We start from the raw sequence: 21,942 nt of genomic DNA, 5'->3' as shown, positions 1-21,942 counted from the left end.
CCAATGTCACAAGTTTGTGAACCATGAGTATGCCAAAAGATAATGTTTCAAGGAACTTTGAACATGCTTTTGGTTCTAATACACATTGTGCTTTGGGTGATTGGTGGATGGCTTGTTTTTTTTCCACTCAGTATACTATGATAATTTGTATATTTGCTGTCCTGTTTATGGATAAAATTAAGATCATTCCTTACCAAATCACCTAACATTTGGAAAAAATGTTGCCAGGCTGTGATTTAGATTTCATTTGCCGTCCAGGACTTGTTCTTATAAAGCCTATAGGGCTGTTTACTTTCGAATAATTCAGTGTTCAAAATTTGAAACTGCTTTTGATGGAATATAGGAAGTTTTGAAACTTGCCAACATGGACTTAAATCCCTCAAAGGATGGGAATGGTGAGCTGCCATTGAGCCCCAAAAATTGACAAAAAGTGGCCATGTTGTAGTGCAGTATATATTTACTATGCATAGTTGCACTTAATATGTTTTAATTGAAGTTTACAGACTAATTCGGTATAGGATTACCTTTTAGGGGTAGGTAACCTGTTCTGGTTCATGAAGATCAGTACAGTAGCTCTCTCAAAAACACAAGGCGAATGTACGTGTAGTACCTAATGGAGTGGTATTTTGCCGTGATATACCAAGAAATTATTAATAGAGCAAATTTAAAAACAAAGTTTTTGTTTTGTCATTTTAATGAATATTCGAACGAGTAAAAGCTGTTCAAATATTTAGCTGATCTTGAATTCTTGATATTTTGAACTGCCCCCAAAGCTTTTAACTCAGTAGGTCATGAATTTTTCCCACACTTTAGCTCCCAATTGCAAAATTGCCAAATTTTCTTAAGGCTTTAAGATACGATTTTGTACAATGTTTTATTTCACTGAGCAGATGGAAGAGGCCATCAACGTTCTCATAAATGGCAAGGCAGGGAACAACTTTGAGCAGTTTGACATTGTCCTCAGTGGAACCATTCCCTTCCCCAAGAGACATGCCACTTTTTTTGAATTTGATTGGGGATATCCGATTGGTGGATTCGTCACTTTATCTTTCAGTAAGTAGCATTTTGTTTTCTTTAGCAGTAGCTCAGTTTCCAGCGTTGAGATAGACATTTATTCATGAGCTGCACTTGTGCTCAACTGTTTGTCATGTTACTATAATGTGATGGCCTCACGTTCCATGGCCTTTGTCTTTAGGCAAATAAAGTAATGGCCACATCAGGCATATAAAGTAATGGCCACATCAGTCATGCTCGCAAAACTATGGTCAGGAATAAATATGTACAGAGTGATGTTGGGCAACATGTATAGCTGCATTTGAAACACTTAAATTGAGCAGTAGTTACTGAACCTTAATGTTACACATAATGTTATGTGCGTTCTCTTAAAATGTGTTAACTTCAAGGGAGGGAAAAATGCATCCCAGCAGATTCTCATGGAGAGGCTGTGTACCACACCAGTGGCTCTTTGTGTCTATAAGAACACCTATAAGAAAACCTATGAAGGAGCAGCAGTCCTGATGATCCTGAGGCAGTAATTCATTTGCAGATGTTTGTCGCCCTATGTAACATAAGTGTTTTCCTAATGAACAGTGTACAGAACAATGTCAAAATGACCCAGGACTGACGTGACTACAGAAAGACCATGTGTGGACACACTTAACTCTAAGTTGAAAGCTGTGCCATCTCTTTTCTTTGGGCATAATTATTGGTCTCCATGTATTGTGTCAACCGCAGCCACGTTTGTACTGGACAAGAAATTGCAAAAAGTTAACATTCTATTGTGTGGTTAGTCTACCATTCATCTTCATGTGATGTTGTATCAGCAGGTAGCTTTCAAACCTGACATAGTATGTGATTTAAACAAACGATGGAATACATGATTTCAACAAGGTGGCAACACCATGTTGGTTCTCCTATACTCAATCATTTTCATACCAGCTTCCAAAGTTTTCCCATTTTGCAGCATGGTGAACAAACTGGTAAACACATGTATACCGTTGTTGAATTGAAACAGGGATAAAACAGGTTTTTCCTTGTTGCAAACATGTTTTCTAAAAACATATTTATTCCACCAGAAACAATACTTTTCAAATCAACTTCCCTGTCTTCAGAGGGAACTCAAAATAGAATCTGTTGTTTGAATTAATAAAAAGCATGTTAGCATTGGGACTGGTGGTACAGCATGTATTAATTGTTTTCTTTACATGTTTCAGCCATTTCATCAGGAGGTTTCTTTGATATGGAGATACCAGTATACATTGGTGTGATTTCCATGAAAGCAAAGGTATGATTGCAGGAAAGCTAAAACAAGATTTACTTTCAATCTTTTACTACAACTGTGTTAAGCCAGACCTCTGGAGGAAAACTTGAAGCTAATGACATGCACACACTTCAGACACATCAAATATATGTCAAGTCACTGAGTTTTAAAAGTGAATGTCAGTCATGCAACTGGAAGGAGAAAGCATGTCTTACAGGCCAGAGCTTGAATTGTGAGTGGCATGTCATCTCATTAGCGGGACAAACAGATCTTCCACTACAAATTTGTTTCAATTTCGCTCATTGTAAAATGTTTATCGACTCGTGCAACCCAAAACTGTATATTCTATTTCAGTGCCTGTATGTTAGTAAATTCCACTTATACTCAAACTCAAAAAGAAGGAAAGCGGGCAAACCATTTTGAATGTGTGTGTGTATGCCACAGCTTCGATATGGATTTATTCACAAACTCTACCGGAATAACAACATACGTATATTGGGCAAACCGGTACACGAGGCAGCACCTGCGGCCACCTCGCATAAAACCATGCACATTGAGCTGAACCCTGTACAAACGTGATACCCATGACCACAAGAACTCCCCAAGGCATAAGTTCCAAGTAAACGCCAAAACTTAAGGGCGTTAGTCAAGAAGGTCAATGATACCAACGATCACTGAGTCGAGAACCTCCAAAAAGGCTCTCAATTTATTTAATACCAGGCACAATATGATCATTAGGTACCATCAACCTAAAGAATGCAAGAGTTTAATATTTACTAATGCTAGTTTTTCATGCATAACATAAAGGACGAAACTTTTACGTAACCCAGTGCTTGTTTTAAGAACTGTAATAAGTCAGAAACTTAAAGAATCGTGCAATCTAAATTTCCCACCGCTGGAACATGCAGCCGGGTGTAGCCCGTGTGGAACGTCATAGGCTATTAATAAGATACACACGTGTACTGGTATTAATAAATTGAACTATGATGTTCAACTCCCCATTGTCATGCCGTGTGGCACATCACGGCACTTTAGACAATTTAACTTATAAAGCTCAAGATTTAATTGATGTATAGACCAGGTAGCTTATCATTTTTTAACAAACAAATGGTGTTCCATTCTTATTACGTATAAAAAACAAACAAACTGCCAAGCCATAAATGAAACATAAGGCAGAAACGAAAAAACCCAGCCATAGGGACCGGGAGGCCTGTATGGCGGAGGAGGTGGGTAAGGTAAAATCCACGTGGTTTGATCGCTCAAAGCTGTGATGAAAGTGGCTGGCGTAGCATGAGCAATGTATGCTGCTGATCAGCTCACTTGCATTGACCTAATAAACCTGTGGAGCTTAATGGCCAATGAATTTGGCAGGCTGCCCCCTGCAATGATTGGAAATCTCTGGATCTTTGTTCTGGCTCATTGCTCCACCCCATTTTGCCTAAATGCTACTATTACACGACAGGTGCCCTTCGAACTTCAACACACAATCTACACTCGGCACAAACATGCTTTCTTCTTCAAGAGTATAATGAATTTTATCGCTAAGGTCGATAAAATGTCATAATTTTAGACCTAGAAACCCTAGTAGGAATAATGTAGTCCTGGACAGGGCTGCAGGGGTAGTGTGCATCCTTTTACTTGAATTATCGTCCACTACCATGTTAGAGGTATGGTGCAGTGTTAATTGGAGAAATGTGTTGATTTACCTTTGTAGGGTGGAATAACACCAATGGTTGGAGCAAATGTAAAAGGTGGTGTGTCTGTGTGTGTGACTTTTATCCTGTGTGGCGAGTTGCAACTCTCTGCTGATGTGCTCCGCACAAGCTTTCCCACTGTCGCTGAGACACTGTTCTCAAAGTTCCCGCTGGATGTCGGGTGAGTATAAAGTGGATTAATTGCAGAAATGTGCAGTATGAATGGTATATTGTGTTGCCATATTGTGGCAGCATTCAGCCCATGTCTTCATTACCACTGGTTCAATATATTTGTTGATGTACCCTAATGAGGGGCAGTCTTTGCAGGAACTATACTTTTATCTCATCACACTGACAACATTTCTGCTTGTAAACCTCAGTTCCCTCTATGTAGTTCCAGTCAAATATTGTCTGCTGCGCTCAACCTACCCAAACAGTCGCTATATGCAAATTTCCTTTGCATTTGATTCTGTTTGCTAAAAACCTAATCAAGTGCAGTGCGCCCTCTAGGCCCATGATGCATGGCGGCACTGCTGCCTTATCGGTCCTTCTCCTTAGCATGATTCTAATCTGTCATGTCAATTTTGGCATCTTCCAGTTTTTCAAGTTTCCATTTTGCTACCATGTTCTTGTGTTACTTTGATCAACCCTAATGTATTCTAACATATGTACATTCAATATTTTGATACATTTTCTTTTTTGAAGTGTGCATTTCCTTTTTTTGTGGTATTTTCTCTTCTCTCGTGAGAGTGCATCTCACAGGCTTACAAGTTGACTCTACTTTGCTATATTACCAAGTGATATACAACTGGGATTATTGGGGCTCTGCAAGACGATGCAATCGATTCAATTCTGCAGCCCCACTCTCCCCACGTATGTCTGCAGAAGATCGAGTGGCATTCCACGCCAAACTTGTGATTCTGCACCAATTCCTGGTGGCAGTACCATCCTCTGTCCAGTTCTGGGTCAGCCCACGCCACGCTTCAAGTGTCTGAGCTGTAGTGCGTGCGAAATCCAACCACTCACTTCCCAACTTTATAATTACCACTGAAGCATTACAGTCAATGACAGTACAGAGTGGCGCTACACTCATCAGGGTGAATTTTCACACGCAAGCTGGGTTTGGGTGCACCACCATCATGCATCCCAGTCCAAGCATTCCTACTGAACAATGCTGTCCAGCAGTCTCAACCAGTGCCTACTGTGGTCTACACCAACCCAATGGTATGGCTCACAAGGCCACATGCTGGGACAGCCACATGCCTCCCACACTGGCTGTGTTGACTGCCTCAACCCAGGTGCTGCCGTCTTCAGATATCTTTTCAACAGGTGCACCCATGCATGATAGAGATGCTACTCCCCATAGGGCCAACACCCTGTTGTTATGTGGGCACAGCCCCACCCACATCCTGGGCAGCAGAACTGCCGTAAGTCACAACCCTTTCCATTCTTGTGGCATGACTCACAAGGCTTGCGGTGGGACTATACCCCAGGCCGAACACGCGTCAGTCCCATTGAGTGCCCCACGCTTTGAATCAACGTCCTCAGTCACTCTTCATCAGAGGCATCCAGGTGAGGGTAGACACTGCATGATACTGGGCTGCCCCCTGCCTTACCCGGTGCAGCCACGTTGGACGCACTAACAGCCATGCGGGCACAATGCAGACCACAATACTGGTAGCTGGGCTGCTTCACCGCTGAGGCCTTTGTACACAGTATGTTGCTCCGTTGTCTACCTTCTACCTCTACACCTGTACCCCGAACCAACCATTCTTCGGGGCATCCAGGTGTGCAGCAGACATTGCATGTACACTCTACATGTACATGTACTCTCTTATCTCCTGGAGCGGCCTCACACAGAGGCTGGGTCACACATACTCGGCACAGGCTGCGGCTCAAGCAACAACTCTTATCATTAGGCTACACATCAGGCTTCTGACTGGCGCCTGAGATCTCTGTGCCAGGAGTGCCTAGTCATAAGAGAAGAGAATTAGAGCACACTAGCTGGGTCAACTTTCCATCATTCTCTGGACTAACCCAGTGAGTATGACTTTAGACTATGTACGAGCAGCCTACCGGGTGCAACCTTTCCACCACTGGTACCTGTTCACTGAGGCCTGCGGGAGATGATTCCATGCCATGCCTGCGGACCCCTTATGACTGCCACATGCCTTATCCCACCAATGGCTGAGACTTCGTCATCAGGGCACCCAGGTGTGAACTAGACCAAAGCGATACTTCATTGGGCAGACTCCCCCTCCATTTCCGGCTCTGCCCTGGTGATTATGCAATTCAAATTTGGACCCACTATTGCATTTCTCCAGTCTGCATCCACGCCTCGGACATCTGAATTCACTGAACCTTACACCGTCATGGATTTCACTTGCTCCTTGGCATTCCGTAATCCTGCACTTTCCCAAGGGGTTCTACATGTAAGTTGGTGCATCTTTTACCACTTTGGCACATCATGTGTAATCTTCATAGATTGCATGGCCTCACCATGTCCTGCTCACTATCTGGATACAAGTGCTTCTGATGTGGGCATTTCCAATGTTGTGACTTTTACGAGGTCCTACTATGGGCCCCTAATTTTGTCACGAGTGTGCCACTGGTTTACCTCTTCTGACTGCACCCTGAGTGATCAAAACAAAGAGGCGTGCTCAGCAAGATTATGTCCGATGTACGATTTAAAACTTGTGTTCATTAATTTAAAAAATAAATTTGAATATTGGAGTGCTTTTGTATGTCAGCTGTAGTTCCTCACCTGAACGGGAAATACTAACACTTTGCCCCCTGTCAGGCTGTGCTATTATGAGTGTAACCCTGTGTTCACCCAAAATGGCAGGAACCGGTTTAAATAAGGCGCCAAGTCAAAATAGAAACGGTTGACCAAGCGGGAAATGGTTGGCCTTAATTCCCTTTCAAACCGTTGCCCGATTCAACTGCAAGTGGGTAATGGTTGCAAGGCACCGTTTCCCGAAAGAGAATTGGCTATGCGGCAACCTCTTTGATGCATACTACCATGTCCCCCACCTTGGTACAAAAGCCCTGACTCCCAGCTTACCAGGAATGGTTATTGTGCATCGGCTTTGTTGTGTAAATTGGGCCAGTTCATCCACAGGCTTAGCACAGCTTATTCAGAAGGGGAAGCAATTAATCTCTTAACAAAAGACTAACTCCATCATAGTCAACAGGCCTATGTGCATCACTAAGTCTCGTGTCACTGAATTTAGATCTGTAGTTTTCTTTCCCAAAATCTAGCACTGTCAGGCAGTGATTTCCACATCACAGATTTGTCAATAATTGGATTAGACAATAGAGTAAATGGAGAAGTTATAGATGTAACAATCACAGGACTTCAAAATCAATCTAAAAAGTGAAATAAGAAAAGTCCACTAATGTTGGTAAGGGTAGCGTGGCAAACTGAAGGAAAAAAATCCTTATCCATGTAAACGGTACTATAAACCCATCCCCAACCCTCCTAATTGTTGACATATCAATGGGCTGGGGTCCCAGCTATTGATAAACAGCTCTAATGACTCAACCACCAGCCACAATGGAGTGTAATCCTTAAAGTTCTCTCTTGTTAGAAAACATCACCCAGGAGTGGTGTTCATCAAACCACAAGCATTAAGCTAGTGACTCCCTATCGTTGCCTGCTTTACTCTGAAGCGGGTAAGGAGCTTATCGTTTATGTATCGTTTCCCACTTCATGAATCGTTTCTATTTTGACTTGGTGCCTAACCAACTCCTTTTTGGGAAAATAAGATCAACTGTCAACATCAGTTATACTGTACACAGTTGAGACTTCGTTTATTGCAACCATATTATAGTCACCGGTGACTGTATAATCAAAGTGGGAAAAACCATATGTATGTGTCAGTATCTGACTACAGCACAAACCCAGATATATCGCCCTAATGTTCATCAATGATAATTAAAGTTCTCAGTAGATATGCAGCTGGCAATGTCAATGGACCGATGTTGTGAGGTGGTGTTCCGGCGAGAACTCAGTTCGACATTTTCTCTGGAAAAGAGTTCAAAGGATTGTACAGGTACTTGCAAATTTGGTGTCACAAGATGGCTGGCACTTGATGTCACAGGCTGGTTGGCTGGCACACTTGGCCTCTTTCATCCCTCATAAAGGCAATAAAATGGCCTAAGTCCTCCAACACAGGGATGTCAATGGCCACTCCAGACATACACTGTAGGACAAAGCTCATTTCAGTTCTCCAGAAATTTATGCTTCCAGCATCATTTGCATGTACTGGAGTTGTGGACTGTCCCTAAGTGCAACTTACATCAAACATAGCTAGTCTTCTGGCAATAACTCCTTGCTCAATAAAGATGAATTAAAACCCTCTTCATCAAGGCTACTTGGAGTTTTCTTCATTTGTGTCCAATCTATTTAATCTCTTATCGGAGTACCTTTCTTTTATTGCTTGAGAGAAATCTTTCCAGCCCCACTGTGGTCTTACTTGGGGTCCCTGGATGAAGAAAAAAGTTACCTCTGTTTCTGAATAATTCATGAGGTTTTATTGTCTATCCACATCTACCCATGGAACTATTGTTCAGGAATGGGTATGGTGAACTTCTTGTGTTATGGTGTTGATTTAATTCCAGCTATCCCTATATGGGAGAAATGTTTCGCTAACTAACCAGTGGTCACAAAGGATTGTCGTCCTCCTTCCCTTGTCGACTCTATACACTGATCAAATTCTGCTCTGTCCTCTCCTCAATCCTCACAGGCAGCGCTGAGAGATTCTGACCAAAAGGAAACGTCGACATTACCTTCATTCCTTTGTGTCTGAAGCTAAGGGCTACATCACTTCTCAGGTTGCCTCAGTGCCTGAATTTGTAGGTACAGTAGTGAGGTTCCAGCAAACATCCGCCCAGTCAGATGGATACCTGTTTCTGCTTGTTCAGCCACCCTCTCGAATTCATGTCTGCCCCCTTGTTTGACCCAACTCATTATTGAACTCCAATCTTTGTTGATAATTATTACATATACATATACTCAACCTCTGTCAGATTCATCTCAGGCTTCATTCATGGATCTAAATTGTTTTACTTCCCATTCCAGTCCACCCACAGGATTTCAAGTTCCTCTACTTCATCGGGTGTTAGAGGAGCTCTTGAGTTTCGACCCTGTTGCTCTGTCAGTGTCCTAGGGGTCCTCACTCTTTCACTGCCTACTCCCACTAGCTAGCCATTCGATATTCCCACAACTGAACACCTTGGTGACTGGTTCTTTGTTGGTGGATGTACAAATAAGGCTGGAGCTTTCTTTAATGTCACATGTTAAGCTTGCCAGCCATTCTGGATTCTTAATTTTGAGATTCCTGTCCTTATACATTTCTCCAATCAAACTAAATTTGGCTCTCGTCCTTCGCCAGGCCTTTATCACACCAGCACATCTTTGGCCCAAGGGTGAACCCTGTAAACTTGGTACCTCTTTGCCATCTTTTTGTTAGATCCCACCTACTAACGTTCTCCTGACTCAACTGTCTTCCTTCAATTTGTGTTGGACTGTCTTCATCCAGCCACACCTTTGTCGGCAGTTGAAACGGAGGATGGGCCCTCAACTACTGGTTTCTACTGGCACTTCCTGAATTTCATGAAATTCTCCTGTGCCGGAACATTCAAATTTCAGAGACAGGAGTACTTTGGTTATTTCATTGTCACTTCGACAGATAAATCACCACTGAGGTACACTCTCACTACACCTTGTCCTCCTGACAATACAGATGTTCCCATGAGCCTCAGACTTTGGGATTAACCTGAAGGTACCCATGGCCATATCTCGAAGCCAACGACTCCTTTACAGATGTCTGCTCTCAGAGAGAGATTCACCCAGTAGAGCAAACTCTACATCACAATGTGACTGAGCCAGTTTTTGAAGTACTCGGCTGTCTGCCCTCCCAACCTTGACATGGAACGTCTAGTTGCTATTGTTCTACACCAGACTCCCTCACCTACAGGTCTTGGTCACAGACAATCCCTTTTTCAGCAGGGTAGGGTTGCTCATCTACCCGCCCCTCTCTGTTACCCCTACTCCCAACAATTCTGTCAGAATTTGGCAGGAAATTAGGGCATCTTCTATTCATGTCAGTCGGGCCTTCCAAACTCTGAGGCCTCATTCACCCAGATTCCTACTGGTAGTATACACAGGCCCATAGGCTGGGGTTCAAACGAGCCCCCCACCTACTTCCAGGTTCCGCTCGTCGTTAGTGTTTTTTTTTTACAAATATATATTTTAATGTACCGTAGTTTTCGGAATATACGCCGCTGATATACATTGATTCTTATGCTGAAAATGTCCCTGTGACATATGGCAACATTTATATGGTACCACATAGTGGAAATGAAGGAAACCAGTGTAGAGAGACTAAATAGACTTGTAAATGTACCGTAAGTACCGTTCAAACCTCAAAAATCATATGGTGCGTCTGGTCCTTTATGTCTTTTATGTGTGGACATGTTTGGTTATTTGATAACTGTTAAAAAACCTGCTGCATGGCCCACCCAGCAAGGACACTAATCCAGCCTGCCAAAATTGGTAATAATTTTGAGGACTTTAGAAAGTTTAGGTTTAATGACAACACCCGTTCATGCGCTGCTTCACACCGTACCCAAAAGTGGCGCGGACCCTATCCTTGGACACTTTGAATTTTCACTTCTAACGTTTGTGTATGGAGCAATATTTTACTTCCAATCTCACAAAAGGTGAAATTTAACTCCAAATATTCTGATTCATAACTGTTGATTTCACATTTCAGAGGTGCAAAATGAACGCTTTTAAATGCACCCCAAAATGTTTTTTTTTATTTTATAATTTTCAGTTAGGTGAGTGTAGGTAATAATGATTCACTAGAATTTATCATTTTTATAAAACTTCTGAAATATGTTGTGGGATTTTCTGAAATTAAAAAAAAAAAGTCATACCATTCGCTCGTCACCCAGCGCCTGATTCAAGGGTGCTGGGTGATGAGTAAATCCATACCAGGCCAATTTACGGCAAGCCGTGAATATTGAAAACTTAAGTAAACAAGTGTTACATGCATCCATAAGTTTGCAACTAACATGCAACTTGTTCCATAAGCTCATTATGAGAGGCCTTTGCATAAAAACATGTGCTCACAGTGCCAAAAGTTCCACTTTGGGCTTGATGAACCTTCCAGTCTCTGGTCAGGTAACAGACCTTATACATTTACACTAGGAATAAACAGTTCTCTATTTTTCATGGCGTGACAAACAGTGTGGGGCTCCATGCAGTAACCATTCAGTGATTCCTTCCTAATGGTTCATGTCCTTGAGCTCTTCCAAGGTCCTCCTCCAAGTCCTTTGTAGAGGCTTCTGATGATATCCTCCACACATACTCTTTGAGTGATAATACCACGGCGTCCTTTTCATTCACATCATCATAGGCTACCATTCCGAGCCCTGCTCATTCCCTTCTCTTTGACAAGAAATCATAGTCTTCAATGTCATAGAGTACTTTTGTTCTCCTTGTGGCAAGAATTGCTGTCCTGCCGTATTCTTCGTAGTTATATGGGCCAGGAATCATAGCTGACTTGGAGAGATAATATGCCTGATCTCTTCTGTGATTACCCTTATAAAGGAATGTGAGAACTTCACTTTCGTTAGTTGCGATACCTTGGACACTGTTCCAACTGACTTATCTTCGCAGATGACACACCAGCCACCCTATCGCAATACATGATGCTAGGTTGATATACATTGTACATGTACTCTGCCAACATCCCTCGGCAGTGTCTATCAGAAGTTATCTGCATAGTAATATGCTAGACAAACCTACGATCATTTACCTGATGCTACCTTAATATGGTTGTCCCAATGAGTTCTTTTGTGGCATGTCTATAATGGCCTCTTCACCGAGACCGCGGGGACCCCGTACCCCACAAACTACCTCCAGCTCTACACCATATTGTGTCCACCTGTCATAGTCTCACACATTTTCAGTGCGTCCTCGCCTATGTAATTCCTCTGGGGTACGGTGTTACTCTACATATTTAGCGACTTTGGGTAGGTTTAGTGCAGTGGGCTTCCCCCCCCCTGCTTACATCAGTGTGGGAAGAGTCTGCTAATGAATACCTACGTGTACCCAAACAGTCATGGCCCTCCTGTCCTCCTCACTCTGGCCCAGACCTTACACTCCAAAAAAGAAGGATGAACGTAACGGTGGCTCCATTATGCATTATGGGCCTAAAGGGTGCACTACAGTTGATCACATTTTTAGCGAATAGAATCATGAAAAGGAAATTGCATAAGCATATTTAGCGACTATTTGGGTAGGTATATAAGGAATTGGCCTGATATTCAGAGTTTTTTGTTCAAGTGCAAAATGAACTCTTTTAACATACCCCCTGAATAAGAAAATAATTTTGTTTCAAACTTGTATAGTTGAGTGGGAGGTAATAATGATTTCCTAAAATTTATCAACTTTTTAGAAATTCTGAAATGTTACTTTGGGGTTTTCTGAAATTTAATACTCAAGTGTTCCATGTCTGCTGAAGTTGTGTCATCTTGGAATTTCATACAAAATTTCATGACACTGGAATTGTTCCCAAAAGTTCAACGGCATGCATTATGTAGGTAATAGTACCAGTAGTTAAATGAATGAATTTGAAAGTTTCAACAAAGAAGTTTGGCAACACTGCATGAAGAAAGTCAAAGTAAGTAACATCAAAGTGCACCAGGCTGGGGGACTCCACTATACACAGAAAGTGATCCCCAGAACAAACAGAAGAAAATGTCTGGGCACAAAGATGGCAAAATTAAATCACTTATTTAAATCATTGCCTTTTTTCTCTTGAATTAGCAACAACTGTTTCCATTTTTCAAATGGTCCCAGTTTTGTCACATCTTATATGGCAAATTCCATATCACAGGCATTACAAATTTCGGTTATTAAAAGTGATACTAAAACCAGTATAAACAAACATTTTTTTCAGTACCTGAGTAGAAATTGATTCATGACCCTTAAAAATTATCATGTATCTGGACCCCCAACAAATTTAATGCATTATAACATGAACGAAATGATCTTAAATCCATACTCGTGTCAAGGGTAAAAATGAAAAGTGAGCCCCAGTAGTATTTATCCAGCTTCTGGGTCACTCCATAATTCCACATTTGTTACCATTTTTTTGCATTTTGTAATTGGAATGTTCAACAAGTGGTTATTAAACATGGAAGGCTCTTTTGGTGGGAACTGCACTTGCAATTGGTTGGCTCACAAACGACTATGAAATGCACTTGTCAGGGTCGCATCGCTACCAACAAAATGAACACTCTGTGCTCTAATGCATTACAGAATGTAGTGCATTAGGAATGACTGCATGTGGCTGCGGCGCTGGGTTGTACTTGAAACGCATCCTTCACCTGTTGTGTGCCGCTCTAAGTATTAATTTTAATATAATTTTATTAAAAAATGTTTATTTTAAATAATTTACATGTCTACTTTATTGTTTTATAAAATTTACGTGTCTGGTATATGTTCATTTTAATTATTTAATTTTAATTATGAATTTGTAAGCTGTATATGGATGTATCTTTATGAATTTTTAATAACTTTTTAGCACGCAAAGACAAAGTGCATTTCACAATGCTAACAATAAACAATATCTATCTAATCAAGTCCAATCAAGGTTGGGGCTTGGGCTGGATGGTATTGGCTTGTTTTATCAAGGCAATAAAGTGTGTTGGGGCAGTTTTAAACTAGTATGTCTAAAACTGGATAGGAGCCAGACCATAACTATAGACTGAGCCAAACCATTGTCTTTCTGAGGAAACTCTTTTCATCCTTGACACTTTTAGGTTAAAGATGGACATAGAAATGATTCCCCTGAGAATTCGTCTGCGAGCTTTGGTTACTCTGAAAATTCCATTCTTTGGGAAGACGGTTCTTTTCAAGGCCAACTTATATCGCTGGGAAGCTCCTGCAGTTCACCAAAACATCTTTGACTTCCACTCCCAGGAGCCTGACACATCTCCCCCAGAGATTGAACAGTACTCAACACCGCCGGTAAAACCTTGAAATTTGTCTGATTGGCATTTTGTCTTGGACTGTTCTTTATACTACATGTACGTGTAACTCAAAACATCTTTTTTCATGTTGTGTTCCTGATTGTACATCAACATTTATGTGACCAGCAATAGAAAGTCACAGCATTCCAAGGTCATTTCAAAACTGTGGTTGTTTATATTTGTTCTGAACGTGGCAATTCAATGTTGAATTGTTTCCATTTTAAATTTAACTTCACCAACAATCTAGAAGATATAATTTATTGTACAAACAGTAATAACAGAATCAGCATTATTGATTTTTTTTTCTCATTAGAAAAAATGCATGCCATGAGTTTAAGTGGGATATAGATACAACTTGTTATCGGTGCTGTCAATGGGTTCAGAATGGAAATGTGAAAACTGCTTTTCAGCTGAGGAGAACTGACCACTGTATCCTCCACTATTTGCCCACTGCCATAAGACAAAGCTTTGTGTGTCAGTGTTATGCACATTTACAACCTGTCAATCCTCATCATCTTTTTGTCTGATACAATTTGATTTTATTACCACATTGCTCAATTTAATAGCTACATTCTAGTACATTTGTGCATGTTTGAATGCTTGTGTTGTTCAAAAGGCACCCAGTGGTTTGAGAGACTTGTACATTGCTTTGTTGGATTTTCATTTTGGTTGTCTGAAGGATGGAATCCCAACTAGAGTAGTAGGGAGGAAAACTTGCAGTGTTGAACAGGTTCCAGGATTAGACTATACATCACCAGCCTTCCAGCTTGAGGTGGCAGCATTTGACGACAAGAGCCTGGTTACGTTTCACTACCAGGTTGGGACAGCACCTGGAGCCGGTGATGTGGTCTCCAAGACGGAGTTTGGCGGACCTTCGGCCATCATTACGCAGGTAAGGAATTGACTTGGCTGAAGAAAGATCTGAAACTTGGATTAATTGATCAAGAACTGCTAGAGAGCTATTTTCAGGGCTATATTAGAAGTCAGAATTCAAAATTAGTTTACAAATTTTAATTGCATTTGTTTTCACAGTTACGAAGAATTTTTTTATTTTTCAGTAACAGTGCCAGTACAAGGCATTATCACTGTAAGATAGGGTGTTGGAGCTGCAGACAATGAGAATAGGTTATAAACTAAAAATCAATTAATTTCAGTAACAATAAAGTGCAAAGATGAAACAATTTGAGTGAATTGGTGTGCAGCTTTAGATACTTGAAAAGTTGTGATTTCTGTTTTCACGCTGAAAATAATGATAAAAGCAAAGGAAAAGTACACAAAGACAACAAACTCCCTGTTTGCATTTTTCCGTTGTGCAGTGTTTCCCTGTGGTTTGTGGACTTGGAAAGATGAGGAAAAACTCAAGATTTGGGGTTTCATTGTTTGAAAGCCGGGGAATGGTGAAATTTTCAAATATTCCAAATGGTTTTCACAAACAATGTTATCCCCTTTGACAAAGGACATATTATTGTTTTCACAGACTCTCCTTAGTGGGCATCCTCTCTACTTCACTGTTTATGCAATGAACAATGGGGGAGGTGTCTCCATGGCAACCTGCAGCCTTCCAACCTTTGACATCACCCTCCCGACAGGCCGTATCACACCAGACTTCACCTCAACCAGCCACCCCCATGTACTCCGCGCCTCAGCCGTGGTGTACGATGACTCTGTCATCTTGATGCAAAAGGAAGGCGTCGGGTTTGGTTCTGAAATCTGGGGAGATCAAATCGTGCCGTGGCATACCATTAACATCACAAAGAGGCATCATCAAGAAGTTTCGTGTAAGCTGGTTTGATTCACTTTCATCCGGTATCCAAGTTACTTCAACAAAAGTAACTGTAACAAAATCACTTCACTGTGCCCTGCAGGTCTGCAGATGTGGGGTTTCTGATTGACATTGAAATCTAGGTAGAAATCAGATGTGCAAAGTTCTTTTTTTAATAGAAGATACCATGGCACAACAGTTGTATAAATTGGACAGAAGAAATGATAATATTTTATCCACTACTTCTCCAAAGCAACCATACAATCTTTGAACCATTTGTTACAGTAATATTCTTACAACAGAAACTATTTTCACTATGAGAATTGAAAAGAAATGAGAGAAAACTGTCCCTTTTGTTTGATTACAAATATACCGAAGAGTCAAAATATCAAGTAATATTCTATAACAATTACTCGATTTAAACGCAAGTTACATCACATGAATTTAGATGTGCAAAACTGTTTCTTAAAATAAGTTCAGTGCACATTTTTCTAATTTCACAGACTTTAGCACTCATCCATTTGACAGAATTCTTATCAGGTGCGTTAGTTAGTACATCAATCCCAGAGGGTGTCCGATAATAATCGTCTACAGTGACGTTGTCAGGTGTCATATGACATGAAAATAAAGGTGCAGACATCAATTCTTTATATCTTCTAAAGTACATGTCTAATTGATTTGAAACGTTCACATACATGTAACTTTTAATATGATACCGATTATGTCAAATTTCAACCGATTTATTTCACAGCTCATAATCATAAACAATTATCTGTTAAACAACTTGAAATCCAGAACAGGTTTGTGGTTGTTGCTGTAACAACCGCAGCCTCTAGTTTTAGTTTATTTCTTTTCTGGGGGTGGGGGCAACCAAAAAGTGAAATTAATTTTTTGCACACCATACTGATAAAATTTGCCTCTCAACACATCCTTTTGACAGCTGAGTTGGTTTACCGCAAACTGGAAACATTTTTCATGATGGCCCATGGACTTTTTTCTCAACTTTAAACTAATACATGTACTATACTTGTTGTACAGCCAATGACTTCCAATATTTCACCGCTGCCAAGGAAGGCAGGCTGATTTCCAAACCAATATCAACCATCATCCACCGCAACCCCAACTTATGTGCACGGGACTGCCTAGCCCTCCCAGAGACCAAATGCCTGAGTATCAACTACAACTATGGGGACTTCACCTGTGAACTGTTGGAGGAGATTGAGGGTCACGGGGTTGAAGTTCACAAGGTACAAAGAAAATATCACCTCCTTTGTATTGTGTTATAAAATGCCTGTGGCTATTAGAAATAGGTTGTGGACACTCGTAGCAGTAGTCCCTCAGGGCATATGGACATGACTATATATGTGACCAATTGTTTTCTGCTTTCAACCTACCCCAAACAGTCGCTAAATGTGCAAATTTCTTTGCATCTGATTAAATTCGCTAAAACTTCTGATCAACCGTGATGCGCCCTCTAGTCCCATGATGCATAGCGAGGTGGCCGCCATGTTTGTCCTTCTTTTCCTTTGCGTGATTCTAATCGGACGTGTCTTTTTGACATTTTCGAGTTTATCAAGTTTCCATTTTGCTTCCACACCTTTGTGATATTCTGATCAAACTGATAAACGTACATTCTATATTTCTAAGTTAACATGTTTTTTCTTGTTTTGGTGGTATATTTTCTCTTCTCATGTGTGTGCATTTTATAAATTGTTGATTCTATGCTATTATACTCCCAAGTGATGCATAGAGTCAACGGGGCGACCCTGGGACTGTTGGGGTTTGCGAGGAAGAGTGAGCATTTCGAATTCCCTAACCCCACATTCCCCTATAGACCGACAGGAGTCGGTCTGTGGAGAATGGAGTGGAATCATGCTAATCCATGCCATGCCATATTAGTTCACACCATGCTTCAGGGGTCTGAGCTGCCGTGTATGTGACATCCGAAGGCTCAGTTTCCCAATGTAACACCAAAGCATCACAGTCAACAATAGTGCAGAGTGGCGCTGGGCTCGGGGCTGAAATTTCCCCTGCTAGCTAGGTCTGGATGCAGCATTTCTGCATCCAAGTTCCCAAGCATTCTGAACAGGTGTTGCCGGCTGACAACAAGCTCTTGTCAGCACCTACCATGGGCAACACCTGAGATCGGCATGGCTCACAAGACTACGCGCCAGAGCGGCCCTACGCCACTAGCGCTATCTACACTGGCCGCTTCGCCCTGGTGCAATTGTCTTCAAATGCCCTTTTAACCAGGGCACCCAGCCATGACAAAGACGCTGACTCTCCACGGAACAACGCAACGCTGCTCTCCGGAGCGGTACCTACAGAGACAATACCAGGCCTTACAGGCTCACCACCACCTGCACTCGGGACAACAGAGCCCACCTGCCTCCTGCGCTGTCGGGGCTTTCGATCTCGATACGTCACCCCATCTTCCAGCTACCTTCTGGGTCTTTCTGGGAAGACTGCTCCTACCTCTGCAGTTCACCAGCCATCTTCTGCTGTATCCTTACTGCAGTCTGGGTAAGCCTCTGATGTCCCCCCTTTGAGCCTCACAGCAACGCATCGTTGATCAACCTATCAGAGAAACTGGCATTCCCACTAGCAGTTACTACCTCACGGAGTGACAGTGAGCTAAAGGCATTGTCCATCACGGATGGCCACATTCGATGGAAACCCCATGGAGTTCGTCTCATCCCAACGCTTGGGTTTCTCACGCCTCATCAGAGCTCATGATATTCGAGCAGTTTCCACATCATAGGCTTACTTCAGGGGCGTACGGATGAAGGAAATATGCAAGGCAGCATGTTGGAAGACCCCATCTACTTTCACCACATGCTACCTCACTGATGTTCTGAAAAAGGATTCTGCACATGGCAGAGCAGTCCTAACATTGGCCACATCGAGGCCAAAGGGTTCCTCATAAAGTGGCCCACCACTGGGTCGAAATAACAACTCCATTATTTGGTCAAGTCTGCAATAAAGTTTAGACAATTTCATACTCCTCTGGCGCTCATATTGCGTCCTCGCCGCACCCCCGCCTCCGAGGGCTTGGTGCTACTCTGCATATTTAGCGACTGTTTGGGGTAGGTTGAAAGCAGTAGACTCCCCCCTCCCCATAGAAATGTGTTGAGGTCTGCTATTGAATACCAACCCCAAACAGTCGGCTCCCTCCCATCCTTCCTCACTTTTGGCTTGGATGGTTTTAATACCGGAAAAGAAGGACGAACATGGCGGCCTTTCCGGTATACATCATGGGACTAGAGGGCACACTATGGTTGATCAGAAGTTTTAGCAAATTGAATCAGATGCACAGAAATTTGCATATTTAGCGACTGTTTGGTGTAGGTATTCAATAGCAAACCCCTCCAATATTTCTGTGGGGGAGGAATTCGGCTTATCAGAAATGTTTTTGGTCACTGGAGACAGAAGGGTGCCTGAATATGTCTGGAGAATATTCATATCATTACTACACTCTAGAGGATAATTAAATTTACCTGTGTGTTGCATTTCAGTCTGGATTCTTCTCCCACTATGAGCGTCTTGGTGTGGGTCACGCCATTGAGTTTAGTCATGAATCGCTCCAACTTGTCCACAACAACCTCTACTACTTCAACATAGAGCTCCTCAACTACGTTGGCTATGAGAACATCATCTCATCTGTCGGCATCATTGCAGACTTCACACCGCCTGCACCAGGGTTGATCATTAACGGGATCAAGGACGAATTGGTGCATGAACCATGTGTAGAGTTCACTCCAGAGGAGTGGGAGAGACGATGCATTGAAGACACACCGCTGGATAACCATCGGTAGGAATCACTGCCTAAAAGTGGCCCTTTGTTTTGAATATGTGGCCTCTCATTGACATTATTTTTCAGATGGATCGTGGACAGGGTACAAATATCAGTGAAGTCTGGTCACTGGAATAGACACATTCCAGTATTAACCACTTCCTGCCGGGGCATTTATCAATGTTGATGATGCTGGGGCAGGATATTTATCATTTTTTTCTGTTTTCAAATTTCTTTAAGAATTCCTATCTTCATTTACAGGACAATTACCAACATGTGAAGGCATGTCTGGTGTCCTCTCTAGCCAGACAGACAAAATCTATGGATGCCTGAGTATTTCAGCCAGGCCTGCAGCCTTGTAAAAAGAGCCCAGATTTTGTGGTGTTGCATAATATTCTTTTGTTCATCAACCTGGCTCAGTGCACTGCTGACCTCTTTTCAATAGGGGCCAGATTAGCATGCAGCGGTGCTGTATGGCTCATCGCTGTGGTGGTGGAGCACTTTTGTCCCCAGTGGTAATCAGCTCGCTCTAAATGCCCCAAACCATGGTACACTGTTTCAAAACAAGGCTGGATTATTTCCACTTTTGAGAGTGAAAAAATGTCTGTAAGGCCCCGCAGCCTGGTCTTTTGTTCTGAGTACGGTCTTTACAAGGCCCTGTTCCTTTTGTCCAAGTTCGGAGATGCTGGCCACGCATATAAAGCATATGTGTCTGGATCCGGAGTCCCCGGCAGGAAGTGGTTAAAACAATTCATGTGAACTCTTCATGAATACCCAAGTTGTAAGTGCCCGTGTGACGTCTAGAATTTGAACTTAGTTTTCATTAGGCTAATCCTGTACGTAGTGTACACCATGCTTTATACACTGAACTCCGGCTGAGTCCACATTTTAGAACTTGGCAAATCGCTCAAGTCAGTCAGCAGTCTTACGAAAAACCTGATTGTCTTTGATGTATTTCCATCAGAATTTTTATTTCAAAGTCAGCTTTCACAAGTCATCATTTCGCATACGTCGGCATGTTATTCTAGCTCGGTCCCATTCCCACAAAAAAAAACACAACAAAACACAAAATCCCACATTAGTATTGACTTTTGTGCTGCAGTTGGTAAAAAGTGTCCGTGAAAAATCAAATGACGATGTCTGTTTATTGGCATCATCCATGATCTGATCAGTACATCTGTGTTTATATAGCGTTACACGACCCAGCGCGACATTGCGTGCCACTGCTTTCATGAACAGATCCCACCTTTCCCTACCAGCATGTGTACATTTAGAAACCATCACATGTACATGCTATGTAAAATTATATGGATTTTTCCTGCAAAAAATATGTGTATATAATGTTAAGGTATGTAGAGTCAAAATTGATAATTTCTGCTTCCCAAGGACCATACATGAGACGTTATGAACTAGCAAGTTACACTGAGATTGAAGCGCAGCCCACGAGACTGGATGTATGGCACACAGGTTCCTACTGCCAAAAATAAGCTAGTACAGCATGGAATGGTTGCTAACCAGTGACCACTGAACAGCTCAAAGCACATGTACATTTCCAAACTTCAACACTTCAAAAAATATGAAGCGATCAAAACTTCTGAAATACTTCAGCAAATGAGTTATTTCACGGAACTAAATTCCCATTTATGCATATGCATTTTCCTCTTTCATGTATTCTGATCTAAAGTGCATGTATTTTCAACGGTCGAGTGGAGTGCGCTTTTTGGTTGGGATTTCACCAGGTGAATTCAACATTTACCAGTCCGTGTATGCAGGTACCCCATACGCACTCAGTCTGATGGCCCAATTCGCTTCACAAAGTCCAGTCCCATCTCAAAACTTTGGAGCATTGCAAACGATGTTCTTTTCATCGTGTCTATCTATGCTTGGACTACATGTAGATATTTTGAACATTGCAACCAAATCAAATACATTTACATACATGTAAGCATAGGTCATTATTTCATGTACATTGTAAGCTGGCAAAATGATGACTTACAGTAGAAGTTGACCTTCTCTTAAGTCGTCATAGCTTTTGCATTTTAAGGGTGCCCACTTAGCCAGAGTTTACTATATATTGTTTAAGTAAACTGTTTTGTTACAGTATGACAAATTAAATTTATGTTTTTTACAAATAGAGGCATTGCTGTTGAATGAAATTGTGATGGGGCAAATTACAACTTATATTAAACCCAGCTAGGGGTGTTGGGATGATAAATGGCCTGGTGTTTAGCTGAGTCCATTATTGTAAAAGTAATCTTTGCAGTGATTTTGTTACTACTTTTACCTTATGTTCTGTAAACTTCCCTTCTAGCCTTACAAGTGGTACATGTACCTCTTCTGTGCTGTGCAATAATCTCTTGGTATCAAAATTTGATGCACAATG

At 41.8% G+C, this 21,942-nt stretch overlaps 1 protein-coding gene across 3 annotated transcripts in view; it reads left to right on the top strand.

Annotated features, from left to right (window-relative positions):
* The window catches only part of LOC110984422 (uncharacterized), a 163,940-nt gene that overhangs the window by 92,524 nt on the left and 49,474 nt on the right, over positions 1 to 21,942 (top strand). For all 3 annotated transcript variants that reach the window (XM_087145948.1, XM_087145947.1, XM_087145949.1), the window contains 8 exons: positions 891 to 1,053; positions 2,214 to 2,284; positions 3,975 to 4,135; positions 13,795 to 14,002; positions 14,684 to 14,896; positions 15,482 to 15,782; positions 16,805 to 17,013; positions 19,282 to 19,577. In XM_087145948.1, coding sequence (XP_087002074.1) covers positions 891 to 1,053; positions 2,214 to 2,284; positions 3,975 to 4,135; positions 13,795 to 14,002; positions 14,684 to 14,896; positions 15,482 to 15,782; positions 16,805 to 17,013; positions 19,282 to 19,577 — 1,622 coding nt within the window. The remainder of the gene's footprint in view (positions 1 to 890; positions 1,054 to 2,213; positions 2,285 to 3,974; positions 4,136 to 13,794; positions 14,003 to 14,683; positions 14,897 to 15,481; positions 15,783 to 16,804; positions 17,014 to 19,281; positions 19,578 to 21,942) is intronic.

The sequence above is a fragment of the Acanthaster planci genome, linkage group LG14 (genome assembly GCF_054643075.1).
Source record: "Acanthaster planci isolate LZ-2023a linkage group LG14, COTS_SCS, whole genome shotgun sequence".
Taxonomy (NCBI): Eukaryota; Metazoa; Echinodermata; class Asteroidea; order Valvatida; family Acanthasteridae; genus Acanthaster; species Acanthaster planci.
Note: the sequence above shows the minus strand (reverse complement) of the source record. Positions and strands in the feature narration are given on the sequence as shown.